Source organism: Galeopterus variegatus, unplaced genomic scaffold (genome assembly GCF_000696425.1).
Source record: "Galeopterus variegatus unplaced genomic scaffold, G_variegatus-3.0.2 Scaffold5868, whole genome shotgun sequence".
Lineage (NCBI taxonomy): Eukaryota > Metazoa > Chordata > Mammalia > Dermoptera > Cynocephalidae > Galeopterus > Galeopterus variegatus.
In genome coordinates, this window is record NW_007731979.1 from 24,100 (window position 1) to 34,611 (window position 10,512).

The 10,512-nt window shown below is 39.4% G+C and overlaps 1 protein-coding gene across 1 annotated transcript in view; it reads left to right on the top strand.

Annotated features, from left to right (window-relative positions):
• The first annotated feature begins 4,303 nt into the window (after positions 1–4,303).
• Positions 4,304–10,512, top strand: part of KIAA1107 (KIAA1107 ortholog) — a 101,183-nt gene continuing 94,974 nt past the window's right edge. The window contains exons 1-2 of the mRNA XM_008590135.1: positions 4,304–4,452; positions 10,230–10,427. Coding sequence (XP_008588357.1) covers positions 4,304–4,452; positions 10,230–10,427 — 347 coding nt within the window. The remainder of the gene's footprint in view (positions 4,453–10,229; positions 10,428–10,512) is intronic.

Genomic DNA, 10,512 nt, shown 5'->3' on the forward strand with positions numbered 1-10,512 from the left:
GCTGTGTCTTGGTCTGCTAGTGTTGGAGTGAGCAATACTGAAGCCATGCTGGGTCCTAAAAGATTTTAAAAGAACACAGTTGTTGTTTTGTTTTGTTTTTTCTTGGCATACATTTCTCTGAGTTCCCTCTTTTCTCATGGTCATTTGATATTTTGAACCTTAATTATGGTGCAAGATAACATTATTTACATGAATGTAAAGTTATCCAGCCAGCCTGAAGTTGTAGACATGCAATCAGACACTATAGTATTATCCAGACCCTGAGAAACCAAGGAAGACATCGATAGAGCTATGCTGATTCCAACCCTTCAGCAGGACCTTGAGATAACAGCAAGGATGGGAACAGAAACCACAAGGAGCCTTGGCGAGACCTTGCGACTGGCTCCTTGCAAAAATCCCCTGCAGCTCACGTCCTCCCCACCCCCAACCTCCTGTTTTTCATTTCCCATATTCCATTCTCTCAAGCCTCTCTTTAAAAACCCCTCAGTATGGGCCGGCCCGGTGGCGCACTGGAGAGTGTGCCGCTTGGGAGTGCGGTGGCGCTCCCNAAAAAAAAAAAAAACCCTCAGTAAATCTGAGTCTTGGAGATGGCTTTATTCTGGCCATTCTCCTTCAGGTTTACTGGAGAAATGGGTTAGCCTAACATCTCTCCTCAGGTCACCAGTATTTCTGAATAAAAGCTGACTTCCATTTCACCCTTTGACTTTTAGGTTGCTTACTTTTATCTGGTAACAGGCAGCTGGACCTGCATTCAGAAACAGATTTGGGGGAGCCTCAGCCAGTAGCTGAGTGGCCCCCTGTATCACTAAGGCTGCCATAATAAAATACCACAGATTGGGTGGCTTAAACAACAGAAACTTATTTTCTCACAGTTCTGGAAGCTAGAAGTACACAATCAAGTTTCCAAGATGAAGGTGCCATTAGAGTCAGTTTCTGTTAAGGCCACTCTTGCTGGCTTGTACATGGTTGCCTTCTCCCATGGCCTTTCCTCTGTGTGCACAGAAAGAGAGAGAGAGGGTGAGAGAGAAAGAGAGAAAGAGAGAGAGAGAGAGAGATCTGGCGTTTCTTCCTCTTATAAAGACAGCAGTCCTATTGGATTAGGGCCCACCCTAATGACATCATTTAACCTTAATTACCTCCTTAAAGGTCTTATCTCTAAATACAGTCACATTGGGGTTAGGATGTCAACACATAAATTTGGGGGGGCACAATTCAGTTCATAACAAGCTAAATATTAAATGAAAGTATTGTTAATTTGTAAGGGATAAGATTAGTATTACAGTTTTGTAAGAAAACATCTCTTTTTTTAAAGAGATGCACACTGAAGTATGTAGGAGTAAAGTCAAATAATGATGTCTGAAGCTTTACTTATTAGAACTCTAGTAGGAAGAAAGGAAAAGAGAAAAGATGAGAAGAAAAAGGAAGGAAAGAAGAATCATTAGAGCATATATGCCCAACTCTTGATTATTGTTTCATCTTGGTAATGGGCATATTGGGATTCATTGTATCTCTTCACTCCTTGGCAAGTTTAAAATTTTTCATATTAAAAAATTTTTAAAGAAGAAAAATAATGCATCAAACATCATTTTGCTTTCACGAAATTGGAGTCCTTGTAAGAAGTTTTGCTTTCCAAGGCAATTTTACCTAACTTTATTTTTCATACGTAACGATCACAGTTAAAGATAACCCTAAACAAAATTATGGGTTTAACCATATTTACTTTCAGAGCCCCCATTGCTAGTTCCTCAGGACCCTCCTGGTCAAAAAGTCTTTCAGGAAAAAGAATTATGATAATCTCACTTACATTAAGGGATAAGTGACTACAGAGATGAATTAATTAAAGTAGTAAAAAATCTTGGTGAAATCTTTGTGAAGCATCAACGACAAGATTTTGTGTGTGTTTTGAAGAGTGTACTTATTCTTTAATCGCCGCACATAGCCAGTTGCCTAAACTGCCTCAGAGTAGAATTAAAGAGAATTGAATTACATGGATCAAAAGTCATCCTGTCACCCATTCCCAGCCAGAGAGCAGCCCAGTTATTACTTTATCAGCTGGAAAAGAGGCATGGTAGAAACCTCGCAGGAACTTGAAGGGAGCCTGATGCTAGACTGCCTGGGTTGTTTTTTAAAAAATTGTAGATATTTAAGGTAAACAATATGATGTTTTGATGTACATAGTGAAATTATCACTTCGGTCAAGCAAATTAACATATTCATCATCTCACTTAGCCACTTTTTCATGTAGTATGAGCAACTAAAATCTACTGTCTTAGCAAATTTCTACTATACAATATTAACTACAGTCCATAGCTACTTTTTCGTGTGGTATGAGCAACTAAAATCTACTGTCTTAGCAAATTTCTACTATACAATATTAACTACAGTCCTCATGCTGTGCATTAGTTCTCTAGACTTACTCATCCTTCATAACTGCAACTTTGTACCCTTTCACCTACATCTTCCCATTCCTGCAAACCACCATTCTACCCAATATGTACTGCACTTTTTTTTTTTTTTTAATTCTACATATAAGTGAGCGTATGCAGTATTTGTCTTTCTGTGCCTGGCTTATTTCACTTGCCATAACATCCTCCAGGTTCACTCATGTTGTCACAAATACCAGGATCTCCTTCTTTTTCAAAGTTGAATAATATTGCATTGTATGCACCACAATTTTGTTATCCATTCATCCCTCAACATCTTCGCTATTGTGAATAACACCGCAATAAACATAGATATCTCTATGTCTTACTGATTTCATTTCCTTTGGGTATATCCAGAAGAGGGATTGCTGAATCATATGGTAGTACTATTTTTAAATTCTTAAGGAAACTTCATATTGTTTTTCATAATGGCTGCACCAATTTACATTCCCACCAACAGTGTATGTAAATGGAATAAATTTGCCAGTCAAAAAGAATGTAATATATTGCCTGGGTTTTAATACTAGATGACCACTTACTGGATGTGTGATCTTGACCAAGTTAACTGTCCTCTATGTCTCAGCTTCCTCATCTGTAAATTGGGGCTCAAGACAGTACCTACCTAAATAGTGGTTGTGATGATTGAGTTAATACATACGGAGCAGGAAGAGCTGTGTCCATCACGCAATAAGCATTCAATTGTTAGCTTTCATTATATTACTTTTGACACCCCTCTTTTCTAAAGGAGTAATTAAGAATCAACTTTCCGACTATATTTTTCAGAACTAAGGTGTCTGAATATTTGAGAGGGGGCATTATTTGGAGACTTGGCTACTTCTTGGCCAATCTCACTGTACAAAGTCCATATATTTTCCAAGCAATCATTATTCTTTACCTTGTACAGAGCTTGTGAACAAAGTAGAACTGTTGAGTTTTCTTCTTTTAGAGGAAGTAATCAAATAAATAATAACGAAAGAATTTTAAATGATATTCACTCCAGGTACTTTCCCTGGGGCAAAGATTCAAAATCCTGTAGCTCATCAATTTACCCACTTTCCAGCTCAATCAAAGGCTCTGCTCCTACCCTTTTGCCTTCTTCTTCCTTCTTGGTCATAAATTCTAAGGTTTTATGTGCAAAGCGCTATAATATGACTTTTGTCAGCTCAAGTCCAAAAGCAGTAATATGAGCCACTGCCTGCATAAGAAGGAGATGGGGTCTTCCAGACGCTGTAAACAACCCTTGTATCGGACTCCGGATTGTTCTAACTGGCAGAATTTAAGTTCTTCACCAACCCTCCCCACCCCCAATTTTTCTTGCCCAAAGCGTTTATCCCTCAGAGTTGAGAAGCAGGTAAGTGAGGGAGTATGTATGATTCGCCGCTGGATGGGATTCGTGAACCAGTTTTTCGTTGAAATAAAGCGCAGACATGACAAGGAAGACACAGCATAGAAAGGCTGCACGTATCGATATTAACTCGAGCCTCAATAAAATGTTCATTAAAATGAATGGTTAGCAACCGGAAAGCAAAGAAGAGGGGCCGGGGTAAAGCACCTGAGGATTGATCGGCCCCACCGGCCTGCCGGTTCCACGTGCAACCAGAGGCGGGGTGCCAGAGGCAGGGGGCAACACAGCTAGCGCGCATGCGCTCGCCCTCCTGGTCACGTGCCGGCTAGCTTCTGGGCCCCGGAGATTACTGGGGGTGGCGCCTTGGCTGCTCTAAGGACCTTCCACAAATGGGTTAGAGGAGTCCACGTTTTCCCTTGGGGGCGGGTTCGGTAGGAGCGGAGCGTTCGGTTGGATACGCCCCCTTCTTCCTCCTGGGCGGGGCAAGTGAGGCCGACGACTGGGCCTGCGCGGTGCCGCCGTACCTTTGTGGGACATGGCCGGCTGTGGGGAGGGCGGCGTGGCCCCGGCGGTATTTCTGGGGTCCCCTGGAGTTTGCACTAAGGGGTTGCAAAGGAAAGGGCCCTGGGAGCGGCGCCGGCTGAAGGCGATGGTGTCGGAGCAGCTCAGTCAGGATCTACTCAGGTAGGAGGAGGCGGGAACTCTGGCTGCTTCAGTTCCTAAATCACCCACCTCCCTCCCCTCCCGTCCAAAGCTGTGGCTTCTTCGTGTTCTGCCTCCCCGTGCCTCTCCACCTCGTTCTCTCCTCGGGCTACCGTGGGACGTTCGCCAGTCTCCCCACTACTCCGAAAGCGGCTTCGCTAGCCTTAAATAACCAATGCCGAGCACCTCAGACACCACGTACCGGCTTCAAAAGGAAAACAAAAATTCAAATAGCAGTTATGTGCACCACCAGTTTATGCTAAAATATTCTAACGTGGGCGAGCTTGCAAGGGCAAATCGCTAAAGTCGGGGTGCATCCAGGTCCTGAAACTTACACAATTTCTTAGTAAACTTATATAATTAAAAAAAATAAAATTAGGAAAACGAGTTTCTTTGGAAAGAAGCAAGATAAAACACATTACTGGAGCCTTGGAGGTCTCTTTCTTCTGAGCTTTCTTTAGACAACTTACCAGAAATGCCTAAATAGAAATACTTTTTGGTTGCAACCTGGCTTCCTCTCTCCACCTAGAACTCTGTAACTCCCAGCAACTCCCAGCTCCCTCGAGAACCCAAGCAAATGAGGGTCGTCCTGAAGCTTAATTTCTGTAAGCCTCATGAATATCTATCTTAGGCTATTGGGGCTACACTTAAAGTAATTTCAGTTTACAAGGAAAATGAAGCTTAGAAATATTAGCTAGCTAATTTCCATTTCCAGCAAAACATTGATTCTGAAAATTTAATGTGTATCAGAATCACCTGGAGGGCTTGTTGACTCACACGTTTACTGGGTTCCAGCTTTTAGTTATGATTGGTCTGGGATGGGGCCCAAGATTATGCATTTCTAACAAGGTTCCAGGTGATGCTGATGCTACTATCCAGGGTCACACTTTGAGAACCACTGAACTAGAGCAAATATAAGTTACTACTAATAACTAACAATTGTGCAGCATTCTACATTTTTTTAAAAGAGCTTTCTGTCAGAAATTCACCCATGCTAATTTTATCAAAGTAAAAAAAAAAAATTCCCTTTGATTTGGGCCTATCTACTGGGAATGCTGGTTTATCCCCACCAGTGGGAGACTGATAGGAAAGATGGGAAAAGTTAAGACAAGTATTGATCTCCAAGCACAGCGATATCATTAATTTGTTCTACAAATATTAATGAAGTATCTAGCACAAACCATGTGCTTAGTCCTCTACTAGGTCCTGAGAAATCAAAGATTAATAAGACAGTGCTTTGGTGTTTGTGCTTACATTCCAGAGAGAGAGGTGACGACCAAACAAAAGTGATGCTGGTGATGGTGGGCAGGGGCTGGGGAAAGCTCTATACAGCGACATTTGCGCTCTCAGGGATTGATTAAGAATTGATTAGGTAAAGATTAGGAAGGGAGAGGTAGAGGGTATTTAAGCAAGGGGAATGACTTTTACAAGGCACAGAGATTGGAAAGGGCTTGATTTATTTTGGAAAAGCAAGTTGTATTAGATTCTTCCAAATAGCAAGGAACAGAGACATTCCTAGGTTATCTGAGGTGATGAAATATGTGGAGAAGTGGGGAAATGCAGGAAACAGTTTCAGCAGTCAAAAAGCCAGATCTGATGTAGAACTGGAAAGTTACTTGGGCTATGACAATTGTATCAGACCTCATTAACAAATGGACCGTTATTAAGGGCAATTGTAAAAAGAAAATAGCTAATATTTATTGTCATCCTAGTATTTGCTAGACACTGGGCTTCCACATAATGTTTTATTTACTTTCATGAACACTGTGAAGTAAGTCTTCTTATCTTTCTTATTTAACACATGAGGAAACAGCATTAAAGAAGTGATCTCCACAGTGAGGGTGTAAAGAAAAAAAAAGTGATGGAGTCAGAATAAAAATCTTGGCAGTCTGGCTACAGAGACAAAGTGACTTGCCCAAGGTTACATGACCAGAATTTGAGCCACAGTGTGAACCCAAGCAGTCTGCCTCTTCTGCAGTAGCTGTGCAAACTTATCTTCCAGGAACTTTGCACCTTCACCTGCTTCTTTCCTTACCCATTTTTTTTTCTTACTCTACCATGGATTTTTTCAGAAACACTCTAAGGGTGCCATTAGTTGGTCCCTGTTTATTATACAACATCTCTGCTTGTGTTCTCTTACTTAGCAACCACATTGGCTGTTGACTAACTTTGGCTCAGTCCGCCGTCCATTCAGATGTGATTAAGGTGTAGAAGCATGTGGTACAAACCAGGGCCATATATAAATAATAAATGAATTTCGTAGCTTTATTTGGAAGGAGATTGTGGGTAAGGCAGGCGATCAAAGTGACAGCAGATAAGGGTGAATGGGTAGACTTAGACTAGATCACCTAGACCTTCTTTCTTCAGTGAAATGTTTAGAATGTATTCTGGAGGCAGTGGAGAGCCATTGGGGATTAACCTACTTGGACCTTGAATTTGAGGAGAGAGAAATCGGAAACAAGGAGACCAGCTGGGAGATTTTATAGTAGTTGAGGGATACATGATGGCAGTGGAAATGGAACAGTTGATGGGCTTGGTGACTGATTACACATGGGGGGACAGGGAAAGGGAAGAATAGAAGATGACCCCAAATAAGAGGACAATTGAAAGGGAGATGCATAATGAATATTCAGGAAGCTATATCCAGGAGACAATTGGAAATATGTCTGGCGTTGAGGAGGGAAGTTGGATTAGCAGATACAGATTAAATGTTGGTGGCATCACCAACTACCAGTTATCCAAGCCAAATCTGAGAGAGGTCCTAGGTTATTCCCATTTCTTTACCTTTTACATCCTGTCACCAACTCCTGCCAATTTCATTACTTCAAAGTACTTTAATTCCTTCCTCTCTTCTTTATCACTATTGATCCTTTCCTGGCACAAGCCCTTTCCATCATTCATCTGTGCTGTGCAGTAGTTTTCTCATCTTCATTCTCTTTTTTCTTTAATACCTTCTCTACACAACTAACAGGTGATATTTTGGGAAAAATAAATTTGCCTGTGTTTCAAACCATTTGGTGACTCCCCTTCACCTGTAGAATACAGTTAAGCTCTTTGCCTCTTATTCTTCTTTATCCCTACGTCTTCATCTGCCATTTTTAACCCTCTCAATACCCTCAGTTTGTAGTTGACCAGTTTGTAGTTCCACACTCACAGATATCTTTGTAAGGACATGGAGCCAGGAACTCCCTCCTACCTTGCCTTGCTTTCCTAACCAACTCTTATTCAGTCTTTAAAATCCCATTTGGTTTTCATGTCCCCTATGAGGTCTTCTTTTATGTCTGTTCTTGAAAGAAAAAATTTACTTATTTTTGCTGTTAAATATATCACACCTCCTTAATTTTCAGACCTTGTTTTCTTACTATACTATAAACTCCTTTAGTGCAGATATTATATTTTAGTTATCTTTATGTTCCCAGTGCTTAGTACATAGTACATGGTCGATAAATGTTTAGTGGTAACTGGGTTTTATCAGCAGTTTAAAATGCTTTAGATAGGTTATGCTATGGTTTGAATTTTTGTCTCCTTCAAAACTCATGTTGAAATTTAATTGCCATTGTAACAGTATTAAGAGGTGGGACCCATAAGAGATGATTAGGCCATGAGAGCTCCAGCCTCATGGGTGGGATTGGTGCCATTATGAAAGGGTGAGTTTGGCCCCTCTTGCTCTCTCTTGTTCTCTACCTTATGATGACACAGCAAGATGGCTGTCACCAGATTCTGGGACCTTGGTATTGGACTTCAGACCTTGATTCTGGACCTTGGTATCACAGCCTCCAGAACTGTGAGCCAATAAATTTCTGTTTATTATAAATTACCTACTGTGTAGTATTCTGTTATAGGAGCACAAAACAGACTAATACAGGTTAATATAGTAGTTGGAAATAGATGTAAAGAAACTGGGCCTTGACATCATTGAGACTTTGCTCCAATCTGTCCTTCCTCCAGACTTTTCTATTAGGTGAGCCAATAAACCCCCCTTAATGTTTAAGCCAGTCTGAGTCAGAAACAGATACAAGATACACTTGTAACTGATTCAGGTGGTTTCATAAAGTAAAAAGCACTGTATTTTGACGTTAACAATTTTTTACACACATTAGCTTTTTTTCATTTAACAAATACCCATGTGCATCTATTATGAACAAGGTGGATTCCCTAGTGGTGGTTGTATGGCTACCAGCTGCAAAGCTTCCTTATTCACTTGGGAAGGAGTGGAGAATGAAGATATGGGTGGGAGAGAAACAAATTGAGTGTTTTTACAATTTGATTTTTTAACTAGATTTTGAGATACCAACACATTTTTGCATAACTTTGAAAATTACTTATGAAAAAGCTGATTGATGAAAATATTGACCAAACTAAGATGCATCTGTTGGCTCATTTCCAATGTTCTGAAAGCTTTTGTGCTCTGAAGCATTTGTTTTGTTTAGGGTAAAATAGGATCATTCAACAAGCAGATATTGAGCTCTAGCTGTACTCTGAAGATACAGTTTTGTCCCTTGGGGAGTTCATTGTCTAGTAGGGAGAAAGATACATAAAAATAATAATGATACAACGACAGAAGTACTGTAATAGAGGTATGTACTGAGTGTGATGGGATTATAGGAAAGAGCCATTAACTTGGTGGTTAGGGAGTATGAGTGTCATTGGCAACTTTCCAAGCTTTCACTGTAATGGATTTCTTTATCCATTTCTTGTACCTCCTGTAGTTTACTGGTGTGACTGCCAGTTACATCCTTTGTACCTCCTATAGTTTACTGGTGTGACTGCCAGTTATATCCTGCAATACAGAAGTCCTCTGAGAACACCTTGTTGATGATGTTGCTATAGTGATATGAACTTGTACCTCCTGTAGTTTACTGGTGTGACTGCCAGTTACATCCTGCAATACAGAAGTCCTCTGAGAACACCTTGTTGATGATGTTGCTATAGTGATATGAAGTATGAAGTATTTAGTATTTAGAAAGTAAAAATATACAGTTATCACAAAGAGACAAAGATTAAATTATGACAGTTTTCTATTGTGTTGATTTTTGTTCTCTTATCACTCTATGAATACATGTAATCAGTCTGTGCATTAGTAAAGTGATTTGAATGGGTTTACCCCATGAGTCCATCATTTTAATAATAGATTAGAACATGATTAATTCTATTTGTGGGAGGGGGGAATGGAAAAGAGCTCAAATGTCACATGCTTGACAGCCGAGCCTGCATTTCAGACTTGGTAATTAACTTTAGTCAGAACAAAGTGTACCAGTTTCTAATCTCAGTAGTCTGTTTTTATGTCCGGTTTGCTGGTTGTATTGACTCTTTACTTTTCTTGCTTTCATTTTAGTAAGATTTTTTTTTAATTGATTCTTTTCAATAGTCAATGACCATGTTGACTTTGTGTTCTCATTCAAAATAAATGTAAAGAAGGTACATTGTAAAGGAAAATCAATGTAAGTAACAGAAAATAAAGTTTGTTATTATTAGAAGGAATTCATAAGAAAAAGATATATTTTGAAAAGTGGTCCTACTCTTTTAGTGAAATTGCGTTTGTTTTCACTATAAATTTTAGAAAATTAGATTCTAAGCCAATATTAAACAGTGTTCTTTAGAATGAACTGAGAACAAACTCATTTTTATATTATTTTTATTTTATGTTGCCTCTGTGTTTTTTACTTTGTGTTATTTTCAAACCTATTTTATAAGAATAAGTATATTATACATTTCTTAGCACCACTAATTAAACTATGATTTCTTTTTATTCCTTATAGGCTTCTAAGGGAAGAAATCCATACAGATGTTACTTTCTCTATAGGTTATACTTTGTTCAAAGCACACAGAGCAGTCCTTTTAGCAAGAGTTCCTGACTTCTACTTTCATAGTATTGGACAGACATCAAATGATTTAACAAATCGTGAGCCTGTTGCTGTGGAGAATGTTGAAGCTTCAGAATTTAGAACATTTTTGCAGTAAGTACTTTATTTTTTTTCCCTCTTATATTTATGTTTGGTATATAATTTATTTTTTAAACATATGTATATGTAAATATGTTTT